The 14,309-nt window shown below is 36.8% G+C and overlaps 1 protein-coding gene across 5 annotated transcripts in view; it reads right to left on the bottom strand.

Annotated features, from left to right (window-relative positions):
• Nucleotides 1-14,309, bottom strand: part of cntrl (centriolin) — a 122,130-nt gene that overhangs the window by 84,789 nt on the left and 23,032 nt on the right. For 4 of the 5 annotated variants that reach the window (XM_087998383.1, XM_087998385.1, XM_087998382.1 and 1 more), the window contains 4 exons: nt 14,020-14,139; nt 11,066-11,291; nt 7,559-7,668; nt 6,357-6,551 (listed from right to left, as the gene is read on the bottom strand). In XM_087998383.1, coding sequence (XP_087854509.1) covers nt 6,357-6,551; nt 7,559-7,668; nt 11,066-11,291; nt 14,020-14,139 — 651 coding nt within the window. The remainder of the gene's footprint in view (nt 1-6,356; nt 6,552-7,558; nt 7,669-11,065; nt 11,292-14,019; nt 14,140-14,309) is intronic. The other variant, XM_087998384.1, reaches the window with a different exon arrangement.

A 14,309-nucleotide genomic window follows, 5' to 3' on the forward strand; every position in this document is an offset into this window, starting at 1 on the left:
ACTGTATCCTTTGACAATCCTTTTCCAATCAACTCTGCCAACTTTGGCTTCATCTGCAAACTTATTAATCAAGCCACCTACATTTTCCTCCAGATTTTACATATATATTGCAAACAACAATGGTTCTAGCACTGATCTCTGTGGAACACCATTATTTACTGATCTCCATTCTAAAGAGCACCCTTCCACCACTATCCTCTGTCTTCTATATCTCTATCTTTTGTACCAGCTTGCCATAAGATACCTTATCAATGTCTTACTAAAGTCTATGTAGATAACATCCAATGTCCTTCCCTCAATCATTTTTGTCACCTCCACAAAATCAAGCTGGTGAGACATGACCTTCCCTGCACAAACCCACGCTGCCTATCATTAACAAGTCCATTTGTTCCCAAATGTGAATAAATCCTGTCTCTCAGTATCTTCTCCAATAGCTTCCCACCTCTGACGTCAGGCTCACTGGCCTATAATTCCCTGGATTAGCTGGGTTCCCCTTCTTAAACGAAGGAGCAACATTGACCATTCTCCAGTCCTTCACGCTAGCAAAAACCAAACTTAAAACTAAAACCTAACTTACAAGCAGATATTGTGATGCACATCCTTAAATACTAAGATAATGTTCAATCAATCAGATTTCTTTTTTAATTAGCTGTGGCTTTGGAATTCAACATTTAAAAATATGAATGTACTTGAATCCTCAAGGGTGTGCAAGTATTAGAAACTATAAACATTTTTCCAAAAAAGAATTATCAATACTCTGGCTTGTTTAAACAGTTTTAAACTGTTCTTTAGTTCTGTATAACTTTAAATCCACAGTTTTGCAGTATTAGGGACATACAAGAATATTTTTGCACATACATAACATAAAACAATTTGCAGGGTAAACAAAACAATTAATACTTGAAAGTTTACAACTCCACTAAATTCTTAGATTCTCAGGTTATCAAATAGAATATCTATACTGGCATACAACTTCTTTAGACAGCAATTTTGTTCCTTTTATTATTAAAAAAACCCCAGAAGCACAGCAATATCCACGTATAAAAGAATCCACATTCAACAATACTTTGACAGAACATAAAGTAGCCAACTAATTACATAACTGCAAAGAGAAATAGAAAAATGAACATAAATGTACGACTTCAATTGCCAAACAATCCTTTTAATTCCATTGATGATTTGTTAAAAAGTTTTAAACCGTATAGAAACTAAGTTCCTCTATTCGTTTTTGACAAGCAGCAAGTCAAATGCCTTAGCCAACTTCCTTAATCAAACTTCCTGTTCTCATTACTCACATTGCCTTTTCTAAGTTACAGTCCTTTCAACTTGAAGAAACTTTAGTCAAACTTTTCTCATTCACTTCTTTTACAACATTAATGCATAAGCATGATGGAGATCAGCTGGTTTGTTTTCCGGAGAATTGCAGTTATGCTACAAGCTTCAAATCACAACACAGGAAGTGCTTTGTGCAGCCAATCCAAAGCAACTGAACCAACTGCTTCCTTAATCTCTCCAGAGGCAGCGCTGTGCAGTCCTTAGTACTACTGACTGCCTGACACAAAGGCATACAAACCAATGAAAATATTACACACATTAGATCAGCTCAAAGGTTTTAAGTCTCTACAGTCTTAGACAACAAATTATTGACGTACTGCCTAATAACTGTACAACTAGAATCAATTAATGCAGACAGCTTATCCTAGCTATATTCCTTGCTACTTGGCATGATTCCAAAAGATTTTGGACTTTGTCAGCTACCAAAGATGAACACGCCTCAAAGCCTGAATTGTAAGCATTAATATAATTATTCAAACCACTTAAGCAGTCTTCTGGAACTAATTGTTTCTAAACAAAACTCATTTATTTTCCAATCATAGAATTTCTTTACATTACATAGGCTAAACTTGAAAATAAAATTGCACAAACAGGTTAGAAGCAAAACTTGAGTTCATCCACAGCTGTTAACTATTTAGTTACATCACAGCTTCTGTATTCCAAGAATGTGGAACAGAGTAGCACTTTGATTAGCACAACAACAAAACTGTTCCAAAGCTATCTCTTACATGAGCTCTGCACTGCCAACATTTAACTCTTTCATTGACCAAATGTGATAAGCCAAATCTTAGCAAACTAGACCAATCTTCAAGTACAGTTTAAAAATTACTAATATTTTATCTCTTTAATGTCATCACAAGTTAGTACATGAAACACAACATAAGCAAGATATACTATTAAGCGAACTTGCTCACATCTAATTGTGATCTTTCCTCCATGAATTTACCATCACGCATACATGTTTTCATTTCTTTTTATGTATCAAGCTAAAAAATCAGGGGAATCTGGAGTTTGTAACTACATTGTCAAAAGTTTCAAATTAAAATTATCCAGATACAATTACATTTTCCAATAACCATTTTACAGTAATGCTTCTATTAACTAGTGAAACAGCATAGCTTGTGTTGATGTGTGAGGTGAAAATGCTGAATACAGAAATGTGGTTGGCACTTAATTGACCTCTGTGCAATTAAAATTGGCAATAAATGCTGATCTAACCAGTGATGCCGACATTCCATGAATTAATGAAAAAATTAAGTACAAAACATGTAACTTCTAGATTTTCATTGACTTTTTTTAAAAATGAAACAGACTCATGGAAACGCACACACAGGAGTTGGCTATCCAGCTGCTTGTGCCTACTTCTATGCAACAGCTTAATCCTACATCTCTGCCTTTTGTCCATAACTACAAGCTTTTCATCTTCAAGTGCCTTCTGAACATTTTTTTAATTAATTAGCTTCCATCACATATTCAGGTACAGGATTCCAGATCCTAATAATACTTCATTCCACATCAAATGTAAGGTAATGTATTGCAAGTATAGTGCAGTACAGGCCTTCATTTGCACCAGAAACAATGAAGGTCAAGAACATGAAATTTTGGGGAAAAATGTACTTTCATGTGAATTTGGGCTATGCACCCTCCGATAACCTTAGCTATAAGTCTTTAAGAAATACTGCAAGGTTTGGCATTAATCTACTATTAAGTAGGAATTGAATATTTTGTTTTTTTTCCCCAATTACTAAATTACATTCCAATTACTAAAATAAATGCCAAGCAGCAATAAGGAAAATTAAAACTAATGTAATTTAAATTAATCATAACAGAGGTCAAAACAATTGACAAATAATCACTCATGCCACCTTGTGACACTAAAATGAATTACATGCAATCCCAGAATGTGTTTAATTTTTAATCTCCAAAGTTGTTTACTTTAGCTATTTTTGAACACGACGTTGAAATTGAGAAATCAATTCCCATAAAGCTACCTCAGCAGGCATTCCACCATTTCACAGAGATTCTTTATCTTTTTAGTTCAAAGAGACTCTATCCCTTTCAACAGTCCCTCACTTCACATGTACTTTTACTTTGTTATTCTCACATGCTGTCTGGTTATAACTTTGGAGTTCACAAAAGGCACTTTCTCTCTCCAACACATTCCAATCACAAGATGCATTCCTTGCTCCCAAGGTCAGCGAGGCAGGTTTCCCTTCTCATCATTACTAGCTCATAATAACATTTATTCCCCAATCCCTTTTAAATTCATGCTTCCCTACTCTTCACCCATCTCACCTTGGCACAATTTTCTCTCACCGTTCCAGCACCTTTTTTGGACTCCCAACTCCTCTCATCTCTATTGTTCTCAAGGTCTCCACTCCTTCCCTCTAAGGCCGCTCTTTGGCTTCTCGTCTTTCTAGCACCACCTCTGAACTTTCTACTTTACTGCTTAAAGCTCCTACCTCTTCCTGTTGCTACAGCTTTAATTTTGAATACCAGAGCATGCTGTGATGAGGTCTCCTGATCTCACAATAGTTCCCAATAACAGTGCCTTTAAAAATGACTTGTGTATGTAAAACCTAGATGGCTGAAATGTATTAATGGATATATAAGAAAAAAGGACAGGAAGAAACTAACATACACATCCACCTGTACCAAACTCAAAAGCAAAAAGAATGCTTGATTATATTGGAATTGATTTAATTAAATGTTTAATATTGGTTTCTGCACAAGTCAATAATATATTAAAACTGTATAATGCCTTGGCAACAGAGAACTGTGTTCAGTTTTGTTAATCATTACATGACAAACAGTCAATCACATGAGTGGCGTTGAGATCAGCCACAAGTTCTAAAACTCGAGTGCAAAAGGATTATGAGAATTATGAAACAGTAAGTCAAATAAAGCCATTCAACTTAGTGGCCCTGTGGTGGCTCTTTTGAAGAGCAAACCAGTTAGTTCCACTCCCCTACTCTTTACCCATACTGCTGTAATTACTTCTCTTCAAATGTTTATCTAATTTGTTATGGAATATTATTCTTTAATCTGTACTCAACATTACCAGGCAACGCATTCCAATTAATAATTGTTTTCTAAAGCTTTTCCTTGTGTCATTTCTGCTCTTTTGCTTGTCATCTTAAATCTGTGACCTCTGTAAACCCCACAACCAGTGGGGACTATTTCTTTACCTAAACTCTTCATTGTTTAAGACACCTCTATTAAACCTCCTCTAGCTTTCTCCATTCTAAAGGAGAACAACCTTAATTTTTCCAGAGTCCAATTTACATTGGACAAATGTTCCCCGAAACATTTTGAGAAAATTTCTTCAAGATCTGTGCACTCTCTGCAAACTCTTCTCCTTACCAATGAGGAAGAACTGAAAGGAAGGTAAATTAGTGTGGAAAAGTTTGACATCAAATCAGGTATAGAAAGTGAGATAAAGACAGAAAAAGAAACATTAGATTGAAGGGAGAAAATAGAGACAAAGAAACTAATTTTAATTTTTAAAATAAAAAACTATGTTCTTAAATCCTCCACATTCACAATTTTTCACCTTCTGAATAAAGGAAGTTGACTAAAAGCCATTAAAAATTATCACGTTATTAAAAGGCACATAAGACATAACTTTATGTGGCCAATTAATGTGGAAATTCAACAACATCATGAAAATCACTGGGAGGTTAAGTGCAAATTGGTTTTTTCATGAAGTCCACAGCAGGGTGGTGAAAATCATCCAATACCTTGTGGAGATTCACAATTCACAGCTTCTCCCTTTTACAAGTTGCTGATGGATCAGTACATTAATTAAAGCAAGCGCTGTGCATACACTTATTTCAGCCAGATCTGATACCTTGTGGTTTTGTACAGCACTCACCCAAATAAACACATTTAAATATCACTTTATAAATTACAACTAATCCAGACAGAGCATAAAGCCTTCAGATTTACTCAATATACTTAGGCAGAAAAATCAACCTTTGAACACAATCTGCCACTTGATGTAGGGAAATAAATATCCAAACAGCTATGTTCTGTGAAAAGATTTTGTCCATTTACAATGTTGTATTTCTCAGGATTATTATACAAGAAACTAAATCTATTAGTTATTAATTGGTGTTACAGATACAAAACAATTTTCAATTATACTAGCTGTTATTGTAGTAAATATTTATTAAAATACATTTTTCCTTTTCATGCAAGGATCATTCTCATAAACAGACTGATTTTGCACTAGTTTCTGTCAGGGAATATCTTTAACCTTTATGTAGGAGTCTTCCTTTCTGTAAAAGCCTTGAACATGAGTTATTACTGCTGTGAAATTACATCAGCAGTTTTGGTTTTTATTTGACAAAGTACAATTCCTTGTTGAATCTCATCAGTTTCATATACGTTAGAGAGACAGAAATGTTGCAAATCTCACAGATGAAATATAACAATGGCAGTGTATTACACGAGACTATATATTAATCAATCTTGTATTGTCATCTTGCAAAAATTAATCTTTGTTAAGATGGCCTGCACATACAAGAAATTAGATGAATCATTACTTTTTTGAATTAGTCAGATTGCGTATTTTGTAGAAGAACTGAAAACTAGATTAGGTGCCACTTAATTATAAACTTATGCTAGCCAGATTCTTTCATGGTCAGACAACATAGTATGGCAAAAGGGCTCTTATGGCACTGTGGCAGTGACCCGATCTTTGTACCAGAAGGTTTGGGCTCAAATCCAGGCAGATTGAATTAAAAATATTTATGTAGTAAGGTACACAACTTTGAATCCTATTCTCTGGAGAGTTCCAAGTATCAAGTATAAAACTGAAAATTTCTGAGTTTTCTTTATCATTTGGGTTGTAAAAAAATCATGTACATATGGCAAAAACCAGTTCAGCCCGAATTTTAGCTTATTTTTCTCCTTCCCCTTCTCCCTTCCTTTTATAATAAACAAAAGGACATGAACACCCTGGTGACTTTATTAAAGGCATGAGGTTCATATTGTTTTACTTCTTGATTCCTACTCACATGTCGAGGGTCTTTAATATCAAGAGACTTCAGGACCTTTCCTAGATCATCAATCTCATCTTGTTTTTCTTCCATCTCCTTCCAATGTCTTTCCACCTGCTGCCCCACTTGCTCAGTTTCCTTACGCAGTTTGTTAATTAGCTGGATCTTCTGTGCCAATTGCTGACGGAGCTGATCTTTCTCAATTTCTGACTCCTACACATTGAGTACAGATGATGATAGTAGAGTGTACGGAATTCATCAACAAGTTTTCAGCTTTGTCTCACATGCAAAACATTAAAATATTATAGTTATCACTTCAGATTTTCCCTAATAATCTTCAAGGATATCGTACATAGCTTATCACATTGCTTATCAATCGGACATATGATTATATTCATACCTCCTACTGACAAAACTAACATTTTTCAAGTTATTCCTTCTTTCCTTTTAAAACAATCATTCACCATTTCCCAATCAAATGTCAACAAACAGGAGCTCTAAGGATAATGCCCCAGGACATGGACTACAGATTTTAAAGTCATTCAAATACAACTTCCTCCCTTTTGTGTGGAGGAACACTGCACTTGTATTTAGTCTACAAAGCAAAAATATGAAAAGACTTGTAGAACCTCTACAGTGTGGAAGCAGGCCAATTGGCCCGAGTTCACACTGACCCTCTGAAGACCATTCCACCCAGACCCATTCCCTAACCCTATGCAAAGGCAGACAGGATGGTTTTGAATAACTGAATCTAGAAATGGCAAAAAAAAACTAACAAAAATGATTTAAATTATGAAGGTGAAAAGGAGTTGAAACTTGGCAATGTTACAGACATGGAAAATAAGATTGGGGGAACGGAACGTCTTGGTTGCTCAATCTAAGAAAATTGTCAGGCTGGCAGAGGGAATCACTGACTGTCGTTTTCTTGATGTTAAACAAAAGAAAATTATTGCTTAACTATAACTTGATGTCAAACAGGCAATCTGAACAGCATGTGGACTTGTGTGGGTGACAGTTGATGGAAAGGTAAAAAGAACATAAAAGTTAACCTTGTACCTGTGGATAAGGAACAGAAGGGTTTCAAGGATGGAATTTTAGGGGACTGTGATCATCCAAAGTACTTACATTACTAGTTGAGTTTATCTGTGCAAACTCGTGATGAAATATCTCCAAGTGTGAATTTGTAGCTCCTAGATACTTACATTTTAATCAATACATACCTGCTTTTCTGTTATTAATGCCTCCAGATTTTTCAGCTCTTCAACGCTTCTCAAAACTTGTTGTTGGGTCTTTTCCTTTTCATTTTGTAGTTGCTTTAATGACTCTTCCGCTTTGAAAAATGACCAAAAACAGTTTGCAATGAAATATGGATGAACAGCACTATTACTTGTTTCTTCTTTGTATTTTGCACTATTTAACTTGGAACTCAATCACAGTACACACTGGAGAAATTTTCATATTGTGCATTCAAATTCAGTCTTATGACTGAAATTTTCTGTAAAATGAATACATAGAGTCATAGAGATGTACAGCATGGAAACAGACCCTTCGGTCCAACCCGTCCATGCCGACCAGATATCCCAACCAAATTTAGTCCCACCTGCCAGTACCCGGCCCATATCCCTCCAAACCCATCCAATTCATATACCCATCCAAATGCCTCTTAAATGTTGCAATTGTACCAGCCTCCACCACATCCTCTGACAGTTTATTTCATACATGTACCACTCTCTGTGTGAAAAAGTTGTCCCTTAGGTCTCTTTCATATCTTTCCCATCTCACCCTCTAGTTCTGGATTCCTTGACCCCAGGGTAAAGACTTTGCCTATTTACCCTATCCATGCCCCTCAAGTTTGTAAACCTCTATAAGGTCACCCCTCAGCCTCTGACATTCTAGGGAAAACAGCCCCTGCCTGTTCAGCCTCTCCCTATAGCTCAAATCCTCCAACCCTGGCAACATCCTTGGAAATCTTTTCTGAACCCTTTCAAGTTTCACAACATCTTTCCGATAGGAAGGAGACCAGAACTGCACGCAATATTCCAACAGTGGCCTAACCAATGTCCTGTACAGCCGTAACATGACATCCCAGCTCCTGTACTCAATACTCTGATCAATAAAGGAAAACATACCAAATGCCTTCTTCACTATCCTATCTACCTGCGACTCCACTTTCAAGGAGCTATGAACCTGCACTCCAAATCTCTTTGTTCAGAAACACTCCCTAGGACCTTACCATTAAGTGTATAAATCCTGCTAAGAGTTGCTTTCCCAAAATGCAACACCTCGCATTTATCTGAATTAAACTCAATCTGCCACTTCTCAGCCCATTGGCCCATCTTGTCCAGATCCTGTTGTAATCTGAGGTAATCCTCTTCGCTGTCCACAGCTCCAATTTTGGTGTAATCTGCAAACGTACTAACTGTACCTCTTATGCTCGCATCCAAATCATTTATGTAACTGACAAAAAGTAGAGGACCCAGCACCGATCCTTGTGGCACTCCACTGGTCACAGGCCTCCAGTCTGAAAAACAACCCTCCACCACCCTCGGTCTTCTACCTTTGAGCCAATTCTGTATCCAAATGGCGAGTTCTCCCCGTATTCCATAAAATCTAACTTTGCTAATCAGTCTTCCATGGGGGGGAACCTTGTCGAATGCCTTACTGAGGTCCATATAGATCACATTTACTGCTCTGTCCTAATCAATCCTCTTTGTTACTTCTTCAAAAAACTCAATCAAATTTGTGAGACATGATTTCCCATGCACAAAGCCATGTTGACCATCCCCAATCAGTCCTTGCCTTTCCAAATACATGTACATCCTGTCCCTCAGGATTCCCTCCAACAACTTGCCCACCACCAAGATCAGGCTCACTGGTCTATAGTTCCCTGGCTTGTCTTTACCACCCTTCTTAAACAGTGGCACCACGTTTGCCAACCTCCAGTCTTCCGGCACCTCACCTGTGACTATCGACAATACAAATATCTCAGCAAGAGGCCCAGCAATCACTTCTCTAGCTTCCCACAGAGTTCTCCGGTACACCTGATCCTGTCTTGGGGATTTATCCACCTTTACCCGTTTCAAGACATCCAGCACTTCCTCCTCTGTAATCTGGACATTTTGCAAGATGTCAGCATCTATTTCCCTACAGTCTATATCTTCCATATCCTTTTCCACAGTAAATACTGATGCAAAATATTTGTTTAGTATCTCCCCCATTTTCTGTGGCTCCACACAAAGGCTGCCTTGCTGATCTTTGAGGGGCCCTATTCTCTCCCTACTTACCCTTCTGTCCTTAATATATATGTAACAACCCTTTGGATTCTCCTTAATTCTATTTGCCAAAGCTATCTCATGTCCCCTTTTTGCCCTCCTGATTTCCCTCTTAAGTATACTCCTACTGCCTTTATACTGTTCTAAGGATTCACTCGATCTATCCTGTCTATACCTGACATATGCTTCCTTCTATTTCTTAACCAAACCCTCAATTTCTTTCGTCATCCAGCAATCCCTAGACCTACGAGCCTTCCCTTTCACCCTGACAGGAATATACTTTCTCTGGATTCTTGTTATCTCATTTCTGAAGGCTTCCCATTTTCCAGCCGTCCCTTTACCTGCGAACATCTGCCTCCAATCAGCTTTCGAAAGTTCTTGCCTAATACCATCAAAATTGGCCTTTCTCCAATTTAGAACTTCAACGTTTAGATCTGGTCTATCCTTATCCTATTTAAAATCTAATAGAATTATGGTCACTGGCCCCAAAGTGCTCCCCCACTGACACCTCAGTCACCTGCCCTGCCTTATTTCCCAAGAGTACGTCAGGTTTTGCACCTTCTCTAGTAGGTACATCCACATAATACATTGGAATCCACTCCTTCAATCATAATACTGCACATACCATACTCCTACTTCATGTGTGCTGCTTCAAGATTTTTTGAAAAAATATTTCAATGTGTTAAAACTTTTGTATTAACATCCTAATCATCCTGCATTTACAAGGATCCAGTTTTATTGACCTATAGCATTGCACCAATTTCACAATTTTATTATGTCACTGTAAAAGGCACAGACTTTGGCAATTTCATGTTAAAAATGAAATAATTTCAAAAACTAGTTTACTTTATAGACTTGACCTTTAAGAATGGAGAGTTGCTGAATTTTGTAGTTTCAAAATTAATTTATTTTCAAAAAGTATTGAGCATAAAATAAGGTCTTCAGAAATTGAATTTTATGTAATAATTTTAAAGAAATTAAGGGTTCCAGTGGTGTTACCTCGCTTGAATGGTTATTCTTAACATCTGACAAAATCTTGAATGCTGATCAGCTGTTCAACCAGTGGGTGGAACCATTCCATATCTGATTCACACCAGGTATATTTTCTAGAAGGCACAGCTGGATCACAACAGTAGGAGAAATCATCACTTATTGTATTTCTCCCATTATCCAGATACCAACACCAACTGGGAATCCTCTCACCAGGATTACGAGACCAAGAATGGAAATTGAGAGAATTCTGATTTGTAAAGGCTTGTATGGTGCTGAGATTAACTTATTATATTGGGAATTCTTAAATGGATTTTAGTATTAAAGTAATGAACTAAAATATTCTTGAGAGCCACACCATGAAAATTTCTCTACTTTTAAACTTTTTATTAAACTATATTAATTGACCTTTCACTATTTAAAAATGAGTGCATAATTCTAAACAGTAATGCTACAACTCTTTACCTTTCTGAATTCTTTTTTCTTTATCTTCCAGTTGTACATCCAAGTTTTGATAAAGTTTTGCTCTCACTTCTTCACATTTTCCCTGATCAGGTTCAAACTGAACTTTTCCAACTTTACCATGCTGCACTGGGTCAGTAATATGTTCCTCTTGAATATAGAGGTTTCTCTTGTACCTGGCCTTCCCAATATATGGGCTTTCATTAGGGATTGTTTCAAATTCAGAGTTCTGTAAAAAAAAAAGTTCAATTCTGAATACTACATAGGACTAGACTTCAAAGTATTTAATTGGCTGTAAAGCATTTTGGGACATTCTGTGGTTCTAAAATTTGCTATGTAAATTAAATTATTTATTTCCTAATGGTACAGATTATTACATCTAAGATTCAATTACCTCTGTGCTACATAAAATCACTAAGCCATATCCAAATAAATTTGTGAGAACAGCATTATAAAGATTTTGATGAAAGCATTCTAAACATTAGTATGAATAGAAAATATTGATGACATAACAAAACATTTATTTAATGCCAACAAAAAGGCTAAAACACATGAAAATAGGATTGCACATCTCTGACCAAAAGAATAATATAAAATCAAAATACTTCTGACTATGTTCAGATTCTACAATAATTATCAAAATGCTCTCAGAAATCTGATCTTATACTCCTTTTATGTCTCACATGGATTCTGCAGCTGAGCAGATGGATAGACATGATCCAGAATTCTGCCAAATCGCTTGAACTGGTTGCCAGGAGCTAGTCAAGATTTTCAAATTAATTTTGCTTGCTATCAGTTGGGGGATTCAACATGGTAATTGGACATGAAAATAGATTCATGATAGAAGGTCAGCCATGATATTATTCACAGAAACACAAAGTAGGAGTAGGCCATTCAATATGATCATGGCTGATCATCCAACTCAGTACTGTTCCCACTTTGTCCCAATATCCTTTGACACATTTAGGCCTAAGACTTTATTTTTCCATATTTTGGCCACAACAGTTTCCTATAGTGGAGAATTCCATAGGCTGACTACTTTCTGTTAGAATTTGATAGATTTCTAACTGTACAGAATACTCCAAGTGTGATCTTACCAGTGCCCTGTACAGTTACTGAAAGACATCCTTGCTTCTGTACCCGAATCCTTTCAGTACGAAGGCCTTCTTTGTCACTTACTCCACCTGCATTCTTAATTTCAGCAACTGGTGTATGAGGACATTCAGGATTTGTTGCATCCACCCATCTCTCTTTTATGGGCCCCGCCCAGTCTATCACCATGCATACAATAATCTATCTGCCTGTTTTTACTACCAAATTGGATAACCACATATTTATCCACCTTATACAGCATCTGACAGGTATTCATACACTTAATTTTTCCAAATCATAAATCCAAATCTGCATCGTTCTCACAGTAAACCCTCCAAACCTGCTTTGGAGTCAACTGCAAATGTGGAGATTTAGACATGTAGACATGTAGCTTCACAACACCTAAATCATTAATAAGTGTTGTGAATAGCTGGGACGGTACTTCATTAGTTACTGCCTGCCACTCAAAAATACCTACTCATTCCTACTCTTTATTTCCTGTCTGCCAACCAGTTTTCCATACATTTCCATACATGACCTCCAATCACATGCACTTTAATTTTGTATGCTAATCTGGTATAGGACCTTGTCAAAAGTTTCTGAAAGCCCAAGTAAACCACATCTATCGGCTCCCCCTTATGTACTAGTTACATCCTTAAAAAAAAATCAAATTTGTGAAGCATGACAGATCCATGCCAACTATCTGATCTTGTTACTGTCTTGTGATGGTCCTGTATCTGTAAGAGGGATTTGTTCTGTGTTGCTTCTCTTGCAGAGAGGTGTTGCCAGTGGTACCAGAATGTGCTTCAAAAGCAGTGAGTAAACAGTTTTGAGCTCCCAGAGTGTATTTTTTTAAATTAGACAACAGAAGCACGAGTGGGTGGAGTCTGGCTGACAGATCCAGGGTTTTAGTTTTGCTTTCAGTTTAAGTTGGGATTTGAAGCTAATAGATACAGCTCTCTCTCTCTCCCTCTCTGCTATAGCAAAAACGTCAAGTTCTCTCACTGCTGCTAGAAATCTTCATTCGGCGTTCCTTTCTCCAGGACTAGAAGAGATAGCAAGTGAGGAAAATCTGTTTTGTTGAATTTTTCTTTGCTAATGATGTGTTTATGGGATGTTGCTATATTGGAACAGTTGATCATTAGTAGTTAAATAATATATTATTTTATTAAATATTTTAATAAAGTTAAAGTTGTCAAGAGGTGTGGTGCTATAAAAACAACAGTTCAGGCAGCATCTGAGGATCAGGAAAATCATTTCGGGCAAAAGCCTCGGATGCTGCCTAACCTGCTGTGCTTTTCCAGCACCACATTCTTGACTCTAATCTCCAGTACTCACTTTTGCAGAGTTAAAGTTGTGCCAATTCTTTTTTTGTTTGCATTCTAATTGTGACGCAAAAATAAAGCGTGTTTTGCTTGAAGCTTTGTAGTGGACCAATTGAATTTTATCTGGAACACAGCGCCTTAAATAAAAGTTGGGGTCTCGGCTGTTACCTTGATATATTTTGTGGGGGTTTGGTCTGGTCCATAATATTTCCAAGTGCTCAGCCATTACATCTTTTAGAATTGGCTCCAGCATTTTTCCCACTACCAACCTTAGGCTAATCAGTCTATAATATGCTGTCTGCCTTCCTTCTTAAATAGTGGGGCTACATTATCCACCCTCCAATCCATAGGAGGAGATGTTCCAGAGTCTCAGAATTTTAGAAAGTGGTTACTAGTGCATCTGCTATTTCTAAAATAGGTCAATATAAAATAGACATGATAAATAATTGTTTGTTCACTTTTATTCTATCAAGTTGGACATTCTACCAGAATTAATGACTATCTATATAAGCAATCTAATAAAGTAAGGTCATACATTACCACCTCTGGAAAGTGATGCAATGGTTCAAACTTAGCATCAATCTTGTAAAATGCTAGTTCCTGCTCCAGCTGATACTGTTTATGACATGCCCTTGTTAACTCTGCTGTCTTCTGCTTTAACTATAGCAAAAAAAGTAAAAATAGGAAAAAATAAGTTTTCGTTATGTCTAACAAATGCATTTTTTTGTGAAATGTGCTCTTCTTTTTTGTAGGCCAGCATAATGGCTCAGTAGTTCGCACTTCTGCCTCAGTGCCAGGGACCCAGATACAATTCCACTCTCTGGCAACTG

Source organism: Chiloscyllium plagiosum, unplaced genomic scaffold, assembly GCF_037043375.1.
Source record: "Chiloscyllium plagiosum isolate Xiang-an unplaced genomic scaffold, Cpla_swu_hap1 HiC_scaffold_21, whole genome shotgun sequence".
Taxonomy (NCBI): domain Eukaryota; kingdom Metazoa; phylum Chordata; class Chondrichthyes; order Orectolobiformes; family Hemiscylliidae; genus Chiloscyllium; species Chiloscyllium plagiosum.